The 18759-nt window shown below is 29.3% G+C and overlaps 1 protein-coding gene across 1 annotated transcript in view; it reads left to right on the top strand.

Annotated features, from left to right (window-relative positions):
* The window catches only part of LOC140438999 (uncharacterized), a 47595-nt gene that overhangs the window by 20125 nt on the left and 8711 nt on the right, over positions 1–18759 (top strand). Inside the window, exons 37-52 of the mRNA XM_072528633.1 lie at positions 514–585; positions 646–717; positions 1479–1553; positions 1686–1841; positions 1893–1973; positions 2028–2108; positions 2164–2244; positions 2302–2382; positions 2438–2509; positions 2565–2645; positions 2702–2773; positions 3437–3529; positions 3681–3752; positions 3805–3855; positions 7887–7940; positions 16748–16816. Coding sequence (XP_072384734.1) covers positions 514–585; positions 646–717; positions 1479–1553; positions 1686–1841; positions 1893–1973; positions 2028–2108; positions 2164–2244; positions 2302–2382; positions 2438–2509; positions 2565–2645; positions 2702–2773; positions 3437–3529; positions 3681–3752; positions 3805–3855; positions 7887–7940; positions 16748–16816 — 1263 coding nt within the window. The remainder of the gene's footprint in view (positions 1–513; positions 586–645; positions 718–1478; positions 1554–1685; positions 1842–1892; positions 1974–2027; positions 2109–2163; positions 2245–2301; positions 2383–2437; positions 2510–2564; positions 2646–2701; positions 2774–3436; positions 3530–3680; positions 3753–3804; positions 3856–7886; positions 7941–16747; positions 16817–18759) is intronic.

The following is an 18759-nucleotide window of genomic DNA, read 5'->3' as shown; positions in this document are numbered from 1 at the left end:
CAAGCATCTGCGGTTGCTAGTATTCTTTAGGAATATAGTCGACTTTTGCTCATCCGATCATTCGACACATTATTAATGTTAATAGGAACTTATTTTATAAACTAGACCTAATGTATTATTTTTCTACTGTTAGTTACTGCAAGGAAACATATTTCTTACGCTCCGCCAATGATCGAATTCAATATTTGCTAAAATTCCTAATGAGCACGTGATTTTAGCTACATTTGACCACTTACGGCCCGTCATTTCTGATTTATAGTTTCACTTAATATTTGCCAGACTATAGTTAAGTATTGTTAAGTGTTTGAAGAGTAATAACATTTTCTTTACTGCAAATAGTATAAATACGATATTGCATTAGAAAGATTTAAAACATTCAAAAATATTCAATCTTTCTCTAGTTAATCATCATAATACCTCATAGTAAATGAAAGTCATAATAACAAATTTAATAAAGTTCCGTATTTGTCTACAGAAAAATAATGCTAAAATAGTTGTGAAATAAAATTTTAGGACAAATCTAATGATACAACTGAAAATCCGCAACATATTCTTGGTAATCTACTAGATCCTCTACATCTTAAGGTACTACTTTGTTTGCCAAATACTGATAATGATACTTATAACAATTTCCTATTATTTTAGGATAAAGCAAAAGATTTACACGAAAAAGTTGCTGGTGCTGTAGAAAATATTACAGATCCGCTTAATTTAAAGGTACATAACACACATTACTTCACACTAATTATAATAAAATACAAATTGATGCAACCAACAATACAAACATCGAAAGCTTTAAAAAGTACGATACAATACATGCTATAATATACTGCTAATACCTGCTAATATTATTAGTACTAATATACTTATACATGTATATTATTTTGTCTTGTATTAACTTGATCATACATTTTTCTACGATTTATCTTCTACAATACAGTTCGATATTTCCCTTTTGAGTTAGGTATTTTATGTTTTTTTATATTTATATAAAAAATTTACAATTCAAAAATTCAAAAAAGCATATTAACAGTTAGTTGCTTGAAAATTTACTAGATCTATTACAATTAAAGGTACGATTTACTATTACCAGAACTAAAGAGGATTAAATCGAAACCAAAACTAAAATATCATAGGATAAAAATTCCTTGAATCAAAAGCTACTTGTTTCAAACATTTTTTTATTTGACAAGCCAAACTACTTCCAATAGTATACTTATTTTGGTAAATTACCTTCTGTATACTCATAGTTTGTCTAACAAGTACCCTTTTTTTGAAGATTTTTTGGTATTAAAACTAAAACATATTTTTTAGTCCTCAAATTCCAATCAAAACTTGAAAAAATACTCTATCTTGCCCAAAAATTAAAACCTCAATTATGTGTACAACAGCAAATTCTAAATACTCTTTTATATTTTCCTTAATGACACTGTCTTTGTGACAAAAACTAATGGTTTAACATTCACTAAAAATTTTAGGATAAACTCAACTCATCGGAGGACAAACCAGGCTCAAGTCTTTTGGGTAATATTCTAGATCCCCTGCATTTAAAGGTACTACTCTACTCTGTATATATATATATATATATATATATATATATATATATATATATATATATATATATATATATATATATATATATATATATATATTCTAGATATAATTTAGTATTTAAAATATTTTAGGATAAAGCTAAAGATCTTACAGAAAAAATAGTAGATGTTGCTGAAAATGCACATAACATCGTAGAAAACGTTACCGATCCTCTAAAATCAAAAGAAAATGACATAACGTCCAGTTCTGGAGATCTATTGGGTCTATTAGACCCGCTGCATCTTAAGGTAGTACTCTTCGTCCATATAGATAACGTATTAGTTGTAACTATATTTTAGGATAAAGCCAAGGAAATAATAGATAATAAAGATGGTGACAGTTCGGTTTTGGGTAATATATTAGATCCTCTTCATCTAAAGGTACTTTAAAATTGTTTACTTAAAATTAGGGTAGTACTATTAAGCATATTTTAGGACAAAGCTAAAGACCTTATAGATAACACGTCCGATCCTGGTAAAGTCTTAGGTAATATACTGGATCCATTACATCTGAAGGTACTAGTTAAAATATATAAATATGAATAAAGTAGTAAGCTTTTTTACATTTTAGGATAAAGCTAAGGATCTGATAGAAAATAAATCAGAGCAGGGTTCAGTTTTAGGTAACATACTAGATCCGTTACACCTAAAGGTACTACTTAGTTATACAGTGTTAACTAGGTACTATATTTGCCTTTATCTATTTTAGGATAAGGCTATAGATATAATAGAGCATAAATCCGAGCCAGGAAAGGTTTTAGGTAACATAATAGATCCCCTCAACTTAAAGGTACCATTCAACATAAATGCTTGCTTAACAAAATCATAATTTAAACAAATTTTAGGACAAAATATCTGGTGCAGTAGAAAATACTCACAATATTATCGGTATTCTACCAGATCCTTTAAACCTTAAGGTAATACTTCATTACATAGTGTTAATTACGTACTATTTTTGCCTTTTTATTTTAGGATAAGGCTAAAGATATAATAGAAAATAGACACGATCCCGGAAAGGTTCTAGGCAACATTCTAGATCCTCTTAACCTAAAGGTACTAGACAATAACTAACAATACACTAAAATAAGTCTAATTTAAACAAATTTTAGGAAAAAATATCTGGTGCAGTTGAAAATACCCATAATATTATCGATAATCTCCCCGATCCTTTAAACCTTAAGGTACTTAAGTCACAAAAGGAAACAAAATAATTTTATATCAATATTATCGGGCAATAAATAGTTTTCGTTGACTGTGAAACAATATCTGTTACTTAATTCGATTTAATCAATAATTTAAACCATACGGGGACCTGTGAATATTTTGGAAATTCTAATAGGCATCTAGATTTGATGGAACTACTTGAATAACATCATTAGTAGGTACATCATTAGTAGGCACAACAGTTTTATGCCTACTATTTTTTATGTCAACAAAACTGAAATATTAATAAAAGAGCTAAAAAACTGCGAAATTATTTAAAAATGTTGCATATTATAGACAAGAGTTGAGAGCCTATGAAAACTACTACGAATCTACTTAGAAATAGACTTTTTAGTTTATTAAAAACAAAATTACAGCAAGTCTTCTAAATCTGACAGACGTACTGGTTAGGGTTACAAGCTCCCCTAGAAAGCTTGATAGTTCGGATTCAATCTTCTGCACGGACTGGACGATAGAAAGTACTTTGAAGGCCTTAAAAAGTCCCAATGGAGTCTAATACAACTTAGTCCTTCCAGTATTATATTTTTTATTAATATTTTTAATTTGAAAATATTGGCGTCAGGTTATTTTGTTTCTTTTCCGCTTTGTCAACCTACTTTTAACCTTCCTGAATCTTTCAGGAAAAATCGAAAGCACTTGCAGGCAAACTTGGCGATGTTGTCGATCATACTACGGATTTTATTAACGTTTTGCCAGATCCGTTACACCTAAAGGTATAATTTAAACAATTTACTATTAGCTAGAATTATTTCTTATGAAGAAAGTTAAAATAATTTTAAAAATTATGTTGCTGATATGAGTAAATAGTTTCTTTTATTTATATTTGTTATTAGCAGAGATTTTATTTTCCTATAATGTTTTTAGGAAAAACCTAAGAGACTTGCAGGTATAATTGGTAATATGCCTAACATTATTCCAGATCCGTTACATCTTAAGGTAACTTTTAATTAATCGTTTACAAATTTATACAAATAAAACCTATTTTTAGGATAAATCGCAAGATATACTAAATACAATATCAGATCCAAACAAAATTAAGGTAATATTTACCGCGTAACAATCATCATAATTTTAACAAATATATAATATATATATATATATATATATATATCTATATATATATATATATATATATATATTTATATATATATATATATATAGATATATATATATATATATATATATATATATATATATATATATATTTATATATATATATATATATATATATATATATATATATATATATATATATAAATTTTTATATTTTCAACATATTTTTAACAAATATATTTCACAATATTTTCTGTATGAAAGTTTTTACACAATTATGGTCTTTTGGTCAGGGTGAAAATGGTAAAAGATGAAAAAAAAAATACTATTAGGATGACAACTATTCAAAAGAAAAAAAAAATAGGACAAAAATAAAAGGAAAAATAATTTACTGGCGATCTGAGGTTGGGAAGTAGAACCGATTTTTGTTGGCAAAAACTAGTTTATCATGATTTCCAGCAAAATTATAAGTCCTATGGAAAAAAGTTAAATGGAAAAGTTGTAGGTAATAAAAGATCTACAACTTTTGTGTTTACACTTTTCTCACATAACCTTAAAATTTATGCGAAAAATTCAAATATCCAAGTTTTTGGTTTTTTATTTTTATCTTTCACAAAAAAAAAAAATTTTTAAAAATTTGGTGAAAACTTACGCTTTTATGTCTGAAATACACTGAAATTTTTTTGATTTAAATTCGAAATTTAAACATTTTTTCCCTTATTTTGATTTAATATCGATAAAATACGCTGAAATCTCTACTCTCTGATGGTGTTAAAAAATATACATTACTATGGCCAATCGCCTTTGCTATCCTTTGAAAATAAAAATAAAAGAAAAAACTCGAATTTGAAATTTTTTTTTAATCATTACGTAAAATTTTTAATTGACTTATTTATTTTTATCTTCAATTTTGCTTGGTTTGTGGTCAATGATTCACAAAAAAAATACGTTTCTTAAAGATTGATTGACTGATTGTCTTATTATGTTTACCTTCATCATATAAGAAAACTTTTTTGAACCATCGGTTATTAAGTATTCTGCCAATTATCCGCTTTCTCCAGATTCATACAATCAATTTATTTATGACAACGCAGTTCATAATACTTTTACGATTGATGGCAAGAATACTTTTCATGCTCTTACTTCTGTGTCTAGTGTTATTTCAAAGAAAATTAGTTCAAGATTAAAAAACGTTCTATCATTTAAAGAGATCGGCAAACGTGGATACGTAAAATTAAAAAGCATCGTTAATTCATTAATAAACAATATAAAAATTTACCAAATTTGGCCGATATTTTTTTATAAAAAAAGCAAACAAAGAAGTTAGTGAAAAAAAAGGAACTATTATTCTAATCGATTTATAGATTAAAAAACAGTATAACACTGAATCAATTAAGATTCTGAAAATAATAATTGGCAAAAATTAAATTTTCTTTTATCTAATGATAAAAATCTCCCACAAACCGAAGTTGTGGCAGAACAACATTGTTACAGGGCATAGGTATTATCAACTTCAAACTTGGCTGGGTAACGAACTGACAGCAACAGATTGGGGTTGGGAACAACATTAACGTGGCATTATTTCCAAATTAACCGCAAATATTGCTCAACTCTTTTTGCTGCAGTTGTAAAATGGATGTAACAGTCTAAAATGAGGCTGCCGAAAATATTTTTTAAAGCACAAATTTATTCCCAAATTGTCGACAAAATTGTGAATGAAGAACCAACATATAACTGGAAAAATATAGGAAACGAAGACGATGATGTCTAACAATAAAAATATGCCATCAAAGAAACAAAAACTAATGAATAAGAAGTTGCATTACAAGATAATGTATTTATATATATAATACAATTTATGCATTTAAAATTATTGTAATGGACAACGTAATTAGTATAAAGTATTTAAATTTGATTGTACGATTTCAAGCATACATTTTTTGAATTGAAATACATGCGTATTTATTATATTCTGTAATTCTCTATGATATAAATATAATTAAAATTTATTAAATTAACTTTTTTACTAAAAGAAACTGCGGCAGTCATATTTTTTAGACTATTTCACTACACTATTTCACTACACTATTTTTAACTGATAAAACGTCATAGTAACGCCACGTTTCCTACTGAAAAATTCCTTTCTGCCCATGATTTCACAGCGACAAAATTATGACAGATCTCTCAGGAAAGTGTCTGGTAATTCTATTCTTGTCAGTTTGACGAAAAATCAAGATTTGGATGTCAGTCAGGTGAAAAATAAAAAAATTGGTTTCGGAAAATGTCCATTAAACACGCAGATGTCCAGAAGCTCTATTTGGACCCAATTTTTGGAGTTTCTACGGGTGAGAAATGTACTACCATAACGAAACTAGCAAACATTTTTCAGAATTATGCCTTTAACATGAAACAGGCAATGGCGAAGACTATAAAGGGTCATGTGTAAAGTCAATGTTGAATACTACAGCAAAAAAGGTACAAGAAAAAGTTTTACGGAATTTGGCATAAAAGTCGACCCTTTCACAGACATATCTTTCAAATGTGCAAGAATGACCAGAGATACCAAGCAGAGGCGGCTTCAAAGTAGTCAAAAAAATAAGAAAACTCAGTTTAAAAGCATTATTCACCGAACAACTATTAAAAACCATCCAAAGCTAGGACGAGGAAATCCCCGATGGAGCACAAAAAAAGTTTTTTTTAATTTTTACAAAACCACTCAACTGGCGTCTCGTGATTTAACTGTCAAAATTTAATTCGCGGAAATTACCAGGCAACAAACTCTCATACCAGTCGAAAAATTTTTCTCTTATAATATGAAATACGATAAAATTTTCCTTATTTTATAAATGTTGCTAATTAAAGCGCAAACTCAATAATATTTTTAATGATGATGAATTTTACAAAAATTTTCGGTTTCGAATTTTTTCCTTTTCTTTTAATTTCTCAAAAAATTTGTCATAGTAATATAATTCATTTATTACTAATCAGAAATTTAAAATTTGAAGTGAACAAAAAGCATACCGACTTTTTTAAAAAGCATATATTTTGACGTGAGAATTTTCGGTTGAAAATAAGTACACTTATTCAATATTCAATCGAAATCAGGGGGAAAATATATATTTTAAATAAAAAAAATACATTGTTTATTAAAATTAAAATTACATAAATTTCGTGAAACAAATAATTTTTTTCTGGTTTGGTTATTTAGTCGATTATTTAAATTTTCGAATAAATTTTGAGGTTATGTAAGCCTTTTACTTCCCAACTTCAGATCGGTTCTGAATTATGTTGTTTTTTTAATCGTTGTTATATTTTCTACATTTTTGAATAAATTTCATCCTGCTACTATCTTTTGGTTGCAAAAATTATTGGCCCGGACCTATTTTTAATATCTATGGATTTTATTAGTATATTCATAAACTTTTATTATAGAATGCGTATAGAACACAAACTTTTTTAACCTTAATTTTTCATTAAACTTATGTATATTCATCTCCATTATGCGTATGGTTTTTATTCTACATTTCGCTTTGCTCAAGTATTGTTGAAAGACAAAGAAAACAAGTATAGTTTTTTACCTTTTTAACTTTTGTAATCTTCCCTTTTGTTCTTGAACAGCACCATCTTAAAAACCTGTAATTCTTTTCGGAACCATTCCATCACCCATAATTTTTTTTATAAACTTTATTCATTCCCTTAAGATTATAAACCATTTTAATGAGTTTAGGACTCAAAAAGAAACAAGAACATTTCAATAGGTAATTAAGACTTGACATTTAAGTCAATGTCGAGCATGTTAGTATGCAAGTCATACATAATTGACATTAAATGAGAACTTTAGGATTGACCAGAACTGAAACTTTTAGTTGAACTGGTGGGAAATGTTTTTTTTTTAAGTTTGGGTTTTAATTTTTGTACTATTGATCTTAACTGGTGAATGAAATATTTCACAAAAGCCATTTATGGTCTTAACTTATTGGAAATAATGAATTTATAAGAAAAAGATACTATTTTCAGGAGAAAGGTAGACAGATAATAAACATTGCAGTGCCTGGTGCCTCGCACAATCAGGTAACATATATAATGTAATCTTCATTATATTTATAGTAGATTATGCTATTCCACAAACAATATTTACTTTTTAATTCAGTTATTTAGTCTAAAATACTTTAAATGTAAAAGAAAAATGATCAGATTGGTTTTATATATATTATTCAAAAGTATGTTGAGAGTGGTAAAAACACAAAAAGCAGCTCGACCTATATTCTGTAATCTAAACCAGAGTGAATATATCGCTGCATTTTCAACAACAAAAAATATCATTTAAATAAATTGAAAGGTGGGTTTTATTATAAGTTTTTTCTATTTGTTTTTTTTTTAATTTTTTTCGGTTTATGTTTAGAGTTATATGATTTTTCATCTTTAAAACGAGTCCAATCACTAGAGTTTAACTTACCTTATGTGATACTGCATTGAAGGTAATTAGTTATATCTACATATATCTAATTATATCTAAATTTATTATATAAAATCTGTTTAAACATTATTCATTCGAGGGCATTTAATTACGAATACATCCAATTTGGCTAAAAAACTGATGTCTTGAGAGGATCTCATATTCCAGTAAGACAATATGAGATCAGTATTTGTTTTCTTTACTACATGATTTGTATGATTAAAGTATCCATATTAGGATGATCTTTTCCTTTAAAATATTTAATTATACATATATATATATATATATATATATATATATATATATATATATATATATATATATAAAATAAAAAAATTTAATCTCAATGAAATGTATCATATAACTATTATGAATACTACAAGGTAAAATTTTGAATTTATTTATAATTTTTTTCAAGACATTAAAATAAATGCCCCACCTTGTTATTGGCAACAAAACAGTCTAGTATAAAACTTATCCCGAACTTTCTTTAAAGTTTGAGAGATTCCATAAAGTAAAATATTCCTTATTTCTATAGTTATCCGTTTTTTGAGGTATGCAATGCTAATTTCCTGTATTGTAGGTACTTTATTCTTGAGATAACCCCAAAAAAAGTGCGTAAGGTCTGGCGATTTAGCTGGCCACTCAGTAATACCTCTTTGTCTAATCGATTTAGTGAGGAGGATTTCGTTTAAGTAAGTTCTTACCATTAAAGTATACTGGGATCCTACTCCGTCCTGCTGGGACCAGACATTTTCATTCGGTAGGTTCGGATCTATTGGTGCGATATAAGTACGCCAACGTAGGAACAACTTCGTTTCTAATCATGCTTAATTATATTTCGCCCAATCTCCCTCTACAAATATAGGGCCAATAATATAACCTTTAATATCTGCAAAGACGTTTATCTTTTGAGGATGCTGGGTATGTGTCTCGCGAATTCAACGAGGAGTCTTCGCTGACCAATATATACAGTTTTTTTCGATTTAGTTTCTGATCAATGTGAATGTTAATTTGTCTGAAAAACGAATTGTACCAATAGCAATTTCATTTTTATTCAGTTTATTAATCATTCTTTCGCAGAAATCTATTCTAGGATCTGGATGGTTTTCTCTTAGTTCCTGCATAAAAGTCAGTTTATATTAAGTTTTTCTGTATGTGAAGTTAGGACCTTAGGACAGTTGAGAACCTTAGGTCTTACATAATTTTGATGAGTGATTTTATGTTTTGGTGCTGGATTCTCTGCGACACGAAATAACTCCTTTCATATCATCTTAAACGTTTTCTTTTTAATGATTTGACATGTTCAATTTCTCTAAATAGTGCTAGAATTTTAGACTAAGTACCTTGCGAAATATTAGATAACTAAAGATACCTCTGATTGAATAACTTTGCCATTTCAACTTGCCTTCTGCAATAAATCCCGTAATCCATCATTATTAAGAACTCAATTCAGTGAGCCCCAGTTAAATATTTTGTTTAGCCCCATTGTTAGTTCAGTAAGAAATTAGTTTTTAATTAGTAATTTACTATTTCAAGATAAAATGTCAACACATTAACAGCTGACAGATAAAAATCCATATTACTTACGAATTTGGTTTAATTATGGGCATTAAATCTAGACAGTTTTCAGCTTTTCATAATAAAAAATGTTAACAAATCTCAATATATTATAAATTATATTAATAATTGAATTGAATTAAAAATACCATTATATAAAGCGTGATAAATTATTAACTTTAAAATTTGTAAGGTCTTGAAAAAATTATACAAAATTTCAAAAATTTCACCATTACTATTTATAACAGATCTATGTATGTTATAACAGTACTATGCTACACTTGTGTAAATAACCCTGTAGATTTAAATTTAGGTTTAAAAAGCGCTCGTTTGAATTTTAAAGTTGACACGTCCCAGCGTGTTAATTTCTTAAAATGAAGATACAACTAATTTTAGTCCATATTCATCTTTTTTCAAAAATTTGGACAGATAAAGATAAACTTTTTAAAGTTAGTAGCTCAACCAATAATTACAAACAGATTAATTGATGGATTCGACCGTTACTTGATGGAAATTCATTTTATGTAACAATAAAACACTGAAAACTTTGTTTTCAAAACTTCCACAAAATTAATTTTAAATTCTTATCACTACTGTCTTATCACAACTGTTTCGGCTGATTGCCTTTCTCAAGTGATCTGTTTTTGGCATTGGTTTACACTTTATAACCTCTAATGAAATAGGTTGAGGAGGGGAGAACTGTTTGTCTCAAGCTGGTCATTCAGAATTATATCTGTGTTTTTTAATTTGTGATATGACTTCTCCATATTTCATAAACCTACCCATACTGACACGACTATTCACAATTCATCATCCCATCCCACCCAACATAAACTGGCATCATAGTATGTTACATAGATTAAAACAAATTTCAATGTCATAATACAATTTTGAGGCAGAATTAAATATCATTAAGCAAATAGCAGTAAACAATGGATACAACGAACAAACAATTAATAAAATGTTAAATCAAAAACTACACAAGAAAGCCCTGAACTTAGTATTTCCACCACCAGAGAAAAAACCCAGTACCTTCTGCTCGATTACATATACAGGCAAAATATCAACAAAAATAGCCAAACACATAAAAAGAAAGGAATAACACCAGCTTTCAGAACAAATAACAACCTAGGCAAATATATTAAAAACAACAAGAGCCAACATAAAAAACACTTACGCAGTGGTGTGTACAAACTTAAATGTGGCGACTGCCCAAAAACTTAAATTGGTCAAACAGGTAGAAATTTTAATAAACGCATAGCAGAACATAAAAGAGCTTTCAATAATAGAAAAACAGATTCTACATACGCACTTCACCTTCTAGATCATAATCATTCTTTTAATGACAAATTTAAAATTCTACACATTCAAAATAAAGGCCTTAAGCTATCTTTGTTAGAATCTATGGAAATCAACAAATTAAAAAACACAGATATAATTCTGAATGATCAGCTTGAGACAAACAGTTCTCCCCTCCTCAACCTATTTCATTAGAGACTATAAAGTGTAAACCCATGCCAAAAACAGATCACTTGACAAAGGCAATCAGCCGAAACAGCTGTAGTGATAAGAATTTAAAATAAATTTTGTGGAAGTTTTGAAAACAAAGTTTTTAGTGTTTTATTGTTACATAAACATATTATCTTGAAAACATTTGCACTCAAAAAATAGGAAACGTTCTTTTAGTAATTTAAATCGAATCAATTTCTAAATACATAGTGCTCACAAATGATACCCCATTTATTTAACCTTCAAACTACCGTCAATAATTTTAAATAAAACAGCCTTTATTTACTTCTTCTTCTAAATGTGCCTATCTACTACAGATGTTGGCGACCACATTGACCCATCTTATTCTATTCACAGCAGCTTGAAATAGATCAGTTGACATTAGACCAGTCAATTTTCTAAGATTGGCCAGCCAGGATATACGTTTACGTCCAGGGCCTCTCTTACCCTCAATCTTGCCTTGAAGAATCAACTGTAAAAGTCGGTATTTATTATTATGAATGATGTGGCCGACGCAAGCTAATTTTCTGTTCTTTACGGTGTTAATGATTTCTTTGAATAGTTATATTACTTGTGTGGTGTATATATGAGACTCTCAACATACGTCGATACCACCACATTTCAAATGCCTCTACTCGTTTAATAGCATCTTCTGTAAGGCTCCAGCTTTCTACTAAATAGAGTATGAAACTAAAGACGTAACATCTAAGAATTCGTATGCGATTATTGTTGCTTAAAGATAGGTTGCAGAGAACCTTCATAAGGCTATTAAAAGAGGTTCTGGCTTTTTCAATACCAGTTTTTATTTCGTAGCTGTGATCCCAAGTATCCTTAAGATTGCAGCCCAAATAACATATTTTTTCCACTCTATCTAACAGTGTATCGCCTATTGTAATTTGGGCGTTTATGTTGGTGTTCTTACTAATGATTATTATTTTTGTCGTCTTGCTATTTAGTTTTAGGCCGTATTTGTTACATGTTTCTACAACGTTATCCATTATCCTTTGGAGCCCCTGCGCACTATCTGTCAGCAACACTGTATCGTCTGCATATCTAATATTGTTTATAAGTTGGACATTTACAGCAATCTCATCTTCTGATTCGTCCAATGCCTCTTTAAAGATGTTTTCTTTGTATATGTTAAATAATGCCAGTGGCAATATGCGACCCTGTCTAACTCCTTTTTCGACTGTGAAAATCTCGGACAGTTCATTTTCTAATATTGTATTTTATAATCTGAATAAAAAAACCAGTTGTCTTTTAAATAGTATTAGGCCACCCTATACCTAAAGTTAATACTTTTGGAGATAATTATGCTTTCACAATTTTTCCCAGAATCTACTGAAAGATTTTTCTCCCTTACACATTAGCTCTTATGGAACGCACTGTTGCCAGTTGTTGCAAAATGCCTCGTTTTTCAGAAGATCTGGGAAGAAAGTATTATTGTGATCAATTACTTTCATCTAATTTTAAAATCCATTTCATATATGGTGGGACATCATAAACTCTTGAGACTCTCGTACATATTTAAGAAACTGGTGCATGATCTAAAATAGAAAAAAAAACAACAAATATTTTGGAAAAAGTTTGAAAATTTTGGATATATATGAATTATAGACATTAGGACTAATCGATTGAAAAAATATGATACATCATTTTCAGTTTAAGATAAGGTATCTTATGAAAGGGATAAAAAAGAACTATTATTTCGATAACAGAACTGACGAATACATTTTATTGTAGAGAAAGTCGATGTGCTACAATTTTTTGTTAAAAAGCTTCAACTTACTACAACGAAAAGATCACTAGAATTTTTTGTTAAGAAGCTTTAACTAGTTATATGCTACAACGAAGAGATCACTTTAAATATCATTATCGAAATAAATTTCTTTGCATGTATCTTCCTTAGTAAAGTGCCATTATTATTTCCATATTGACGGTACCTTAAATAATACTCGTTCATTTTGGTTAGAGCATTATTTTTGTCACTCCACTTTCCTATCCAAGTAATTTCATTTCTATAACGTCGATCCTTCATCCTTTTTATCAGGTTTCATTATTATTTTTATATGTTTAGTATTTAACTACGATCAATTTACCAGTTTATTAGCCAAAACTAAAAAAATAAATAATCACAATACGATTAAACTTGACCACAATATATAAATCAGAATCTTTTCGCTCTCTTAAATAAAACTATGATTGCGCCATTAAAAATATTTTAAAAGAGTTCATCAGCTAAAAATATTTTTTTTAAGGTAATTTTGGATAAAAGTATTAGCGTTTTAGTTTTTTAAATAAAAAATAAGCATTCGCTTGTTTAAAAAAAGTAAATAAACTTAAGCCACCTTCTTTTCAACATACTTTTCTCAGAATAATTTTGCTTGATAATCATAAAATCGATCATATTTTGGTTAAATAATTGTAAGAGAAAATCCTAATTCTTCTACATTTAAAGTTATATTCCTATTGATAATTCCAAAAATATTATAAACAATATTCTTTTATTGAAGGTATAAATATGTATTTCATAGGTAAAAAGCTTCAAGTATTTAATTATTATTTAAGAACAATCTTTTATGAAAGAATATATTATATGAACCTTAAATTTTTAGTATAAGTAACAATACAGTTTTTAATAATAGGGCATAACAAAAATTTTAGTTACGTAAGTAAGTAAGAACAAAATAGAATAATATGAAAAGTGCCTAAAAAATAGACTTGCTTTACTAAAATAAGTAAATTAGTTTAACTGGCTTGAAATATTTACCGAAAAGGAACAGTCAATCTAAAAAGTCTTCTTTTTATGACGCCTTACCTAATTTAGGTTAGCCACTTTTCTATGTATACAGAGCTGGCCACTCAAATGAGTCCACCAGATATTTGGCAATATTTATTGAATTTTGTGATTATTTTTAAACATATCGTGTAATATGTCATTTGTCAATTCTTTCCCTTCGCATGAATAGATACGTATGTTGCCGGAAAATTAACGCATCCATGATTTTTTTCCATTCCCTTTCTATTCGTGTAAAAAAGTCTTAGTTTATTGAATGTGTTCTACCTTATAAAAACTAACTGACCTTATAAAAACTAAATGAAACGCGTATGTTTTGCTAGAGTCACTTTCGTATTTATCCCGTCACTTCAAAAATTACATTAAAATCAAATTTTCAACATTAACAGGAAATTTTATTAAATGTTACATAAATAAAATAAGCTAAATTTTAATATAATAAATTTCAAAATAATATCGACAAGATCCATAAAATTATAAAGTTACTGTTGGAAATTATGCAAAATTGGTCTAAATTTCAAAAAGCAATGATCACTATAACAGAAGAAAGCGGCAGACAGAGAATCAAAATAAAAACTGAAAAACTAAAAGTAGCGATAGGTCTCGATTACTATTTTCTTCTTCATCAAACGAGTCTCTATCTTCTGCTTTTTTTAGAAGTGTCTATTATTTTAATTTTATTTTCTCTACCCGGACCCTTTTTTCTTTAGTATTACCATTTATAATCAGCTGAAGAAACTCATACTGAGTGGATATAACATTTTATCATCCGATATCTGATTTGCAGGTTACTGCTCTTTGGTTACTTCTTCAATATCTTCATATTTTTTCTAGATCCTTGCTATGACTTCACCTCTCTTACTGATAATCATCGTTTTTGTTTTCTTTATGTTTATTGTTAAACAAAACTGTTTCTTACTATCAAAAATTGTGTGTTAACAGCGTCTGCAGGTCTTTCTCCCTTTTAGTGATAATGACTGTATCGTCAGCATAATGAATTGTATGTTTGTATTTTGAGAACGATTTCCGAAGTGGAAATTGAAACGTCAATAAACGTGTTTTAACCTTTAATTGTGGCTTATTCCCATTTAAATAGTAATTAATGAATCTTATTTATATTTTCACCATTTATCTCGATTCCTTCTGTACAGTTTTCCAGTGCTTGTGTAAATAACTTTTCGGGGTATATAATAAATAGTAATGGTAAAAGTACATAGCCTTGTCTCACACCTCTACTTATCTGTTGCGCATCCGTGCTATTTCCATCCAATATTACCACAGCCTGTTGGTTCCAATATAGATATTTCACTATATTAATATCATTTTTGCGGGTCCTTTACACTTTAGACATTCTATAAAAATGTTTAACTTTGTCTAAACTATTTTAAGTGCTAAAATCGAGGTGTCGAATGCAAAAGACTGTTTTGAAATGTCATAGATTACCATGCGACTACTTTACCGATTTTACTTAGATACTTAGAATGTCGTTAAAATGCTAGACTTAATGAAGAAGGCTTGGATAAGATTCTAACACATTTTTTTGCTAGTCTGGTGTGTGGATAGTTTATGATTTGTCGTAGCTCTTTAAGGCATGTTTAACTTACGTAACTACTATTTAACAATTTAGTCTTCTAAAAGAAATAATTACTGCTATCTTTGAATATATCAGCAATAATTATTTTTAAATATTAGTAAATTTATATGTACATAAAGTACGAGATGAAGAAGCAATGTTTTCTGATATTTTTGATGAGTCTTCTAAAACCTAAAACTTGACAGCATTAAAATCATGGACACGATTGATTAAGTTCAGTCGAGATATCATTTGACCTTCAGGGCAAGCTGCCCAAAATATTTTAACCTTTAGGGGATGTCAATGGTAATGTTAATTTTCTCTTTCGTCTTCATTTTAAAGGAGGATGATTTTTGCTCAATACCTCTGCCATTTTCCACTTTTCGACAAAAGTAGTACAGACTGAAATCGTGGAAAAATGTTTATGTACATATTTATGTACAATAAATGAGATAATTTGAAAATTTTGCTTCCTTCCCACATTCCACTATTTTCCCCCTTGATCGAAACATCTCGAAAAATACAGATTGCACGTAAAAATTTGTAAAGGAAGAAATTGTAGGAAATCGCATTTGCAATATTTTGAATTCGTACCATTTTTGTCGAAAAGTTGAAAATGAAGGAGATATTGAGCAAAAATGGTTCTCTTTTTTTATTTTAAAATTCGAGATGGCAGCTAAAGCAACGGTTGGATTTAGTTGCGATTTTAAATTAATATTACTATTGAGCCCCCCTAAAGGTCAGAATAATAAAATTTGAGGTAGCTCGGCATGCAAGGTTAGGCCTTTTTTTCTTCTAACCCGACAGGGCTAATTCACTCTAAATATAATTTAGCGTAAATTTTTTTAATATTAAAATAATATCTTATTAAAAAAAAAATGTAAAACATTTATTTTGCTTCTTTATCTTAAATAATTATGAATAACGTGCAAAAAAACAATTTTGTGTAAACAGTAACTAATTTGTCATCCTTATATTTTTAGACAGATGCAGGAGCAAAGACAGAAGATCCTAAGCCATTGTTCCCTGCCAATGATCTATTTAACTTTAAGGTAAGAACTGATTAGTTTAATTACTTTTTTTTATAAATAGAAGGCAGATGTCGAGCACAGATTTTTATTAAATCTTGCCCAAGTACTTTTGCTCTTAGAAAATCTTGAGGGGCATCTGAAATAAGCCATAAAACGTTTTTTCAAGTGAGAAAAAAGTAGTTCGAAAGTAGTAGTACTTAGTAGCACTTCGAAAAAACTCAAAGTTAATAGTTAATGACAACTGTACATAAATTGATCTACAGTTGACGTTAATTACACTCTTTATATCTTTTCATAATTTAGATATACTATTTCCAGAGTTGTATATTTTAACATCTCCCACTGTTGATCAGATGGCTTGAGTAATGCTTTGACATTTTCAATGTTATAGTTTTCCCATTTACTGTAAGTTTGACTGAACCAGTGGTATAACACTTCAGTTTGCAAACTAGTGCCTGGTAGATCTTTTTAGTGTAGTCACCAACCACTCTCTATCACATCGATAAGTCTAGTTTTCACACTCACACTCTGTGTCCACTACATTTGCCCCCAAACCAACACTTAAGTTATCACTGACGTTTTAATGTGGGATCTGCATTATACAGTCTACATTTAGTAATTAATAGTATATTACTTTATGAGGCGGAGAAGCATGACTTTTCTTGACGCGCCCGATATTACGCGCCGAACGAAGTGAGGCGCGTAATAGAGGGCAAGTCAAGAAAAGTCGCTTCTTTGCTGAATAAAGTATACTATTTTTTCTTCAAACGCAGCAATTTTTAACCATAAAAAGTACAATTCATACGCTATTTTTACTCGAAATTAACTGTGACAACTATCAAAGTCGTCTAGATGTTAAAAATTAAAATAATTAAGTCATCGGTGGGATTTGCGTCTCCCTGGTTACAGTTGTTTGACAGTTGTTTGCAATTATTAAAGACAGCTTATTGTTGTTGCAACCGCAAGCGCAAATTTAGTGGAAAATGGAAAACCTAAACAAAATTGAGTCCGCGGCTAATGATGCAGTAGCACGTTTGGGGCCCTCCAAGTCCGGAATAAAGTAACGGTTAGCGTACAAGCACTTCCAAGAGTGGTGCGATACAAGAGGAGTACGGCAAGTTACCGAAGACGTTTTACTGGCATATTTTAATATAATGGAAAATGAAAATAAATGGAAATCTTCTACAATGTGGTCACGATACTCTATGATAAAATCCGAGTTAGTTAATAGAAAAAATGTGGATATAAGCAAATTTTTAAAGTTACGTGCCTTTCTGAAAAAAACAAGCGAAGGATATACTGCAAAGAAGTCTAAAGTTTTCACTGAAGACGAGTTTGATAAATTTTTGTTTGAAGCGCCAGATAAGTTGTATTTAGGATTAAAGGTAAAAAAATTATATTGCAGCATGTAGTATACTCTACCAAATTATAAAAATATTTCAGATTGTTTTGGTAATTCGGGTCACCGGCTCCTGTCGATGCGACGAAATGGTAAAAATGAAGACTGTGGACATCGAGGATAAAGAAAATGTAATAATTATCAAAATCCCAGACAGTAAAACACGACAAATTAGATCTTTTACGATAATTGGTCAAAACTACATTAAACTGTATAAAAAGTATGCATCACTGCAGCTTGAAAATTTCACAGAAAACCGATTTTTTATCAAGTACCAAAATGGAAAGTGTTACCGAAGCGTCATGGGAATACATTCGATCAGCGCAGTAGCCCAAAAAGTAGCTGGTTATTTAAATTTAAACGATGCAAGCGCATACACGGGTCACTCTTTACGACGAACTTTAGCAACACTTTTAATTGATGGAGGCGGAAATCTAGAATGCCTTAAACGACATGGGGGCTGGAAATCAAGCACGGTTGCCGAAGGATATATAGAGGATTCAATAAGAAATAAGAACGATAATGCTCAAAAAATTTTAAACCCTCATGGTTCGCCAACATCGGG

Source organism: Diabrotica undecimpunctata, chromosome 4 (genome assembly GCF_040954645.1).
Source record: "Diabrotica undecimpunctata isolate CICGRU chromosome 4, icDiaUnde3, whole genome shotgun sequence".
Lineage (NCBI taxonomy): Eukaryota > Metazoa > Arthropoda > Insecta > Coleoptera > Chrysomelidae > Diabrotica > Diabrotica undecimpunctata.
The sequence above is the reverse complement of the archived record's forward strand: the minus strand, read 5'-3'. Positions and strand labels throughout refer to the sequence as shown.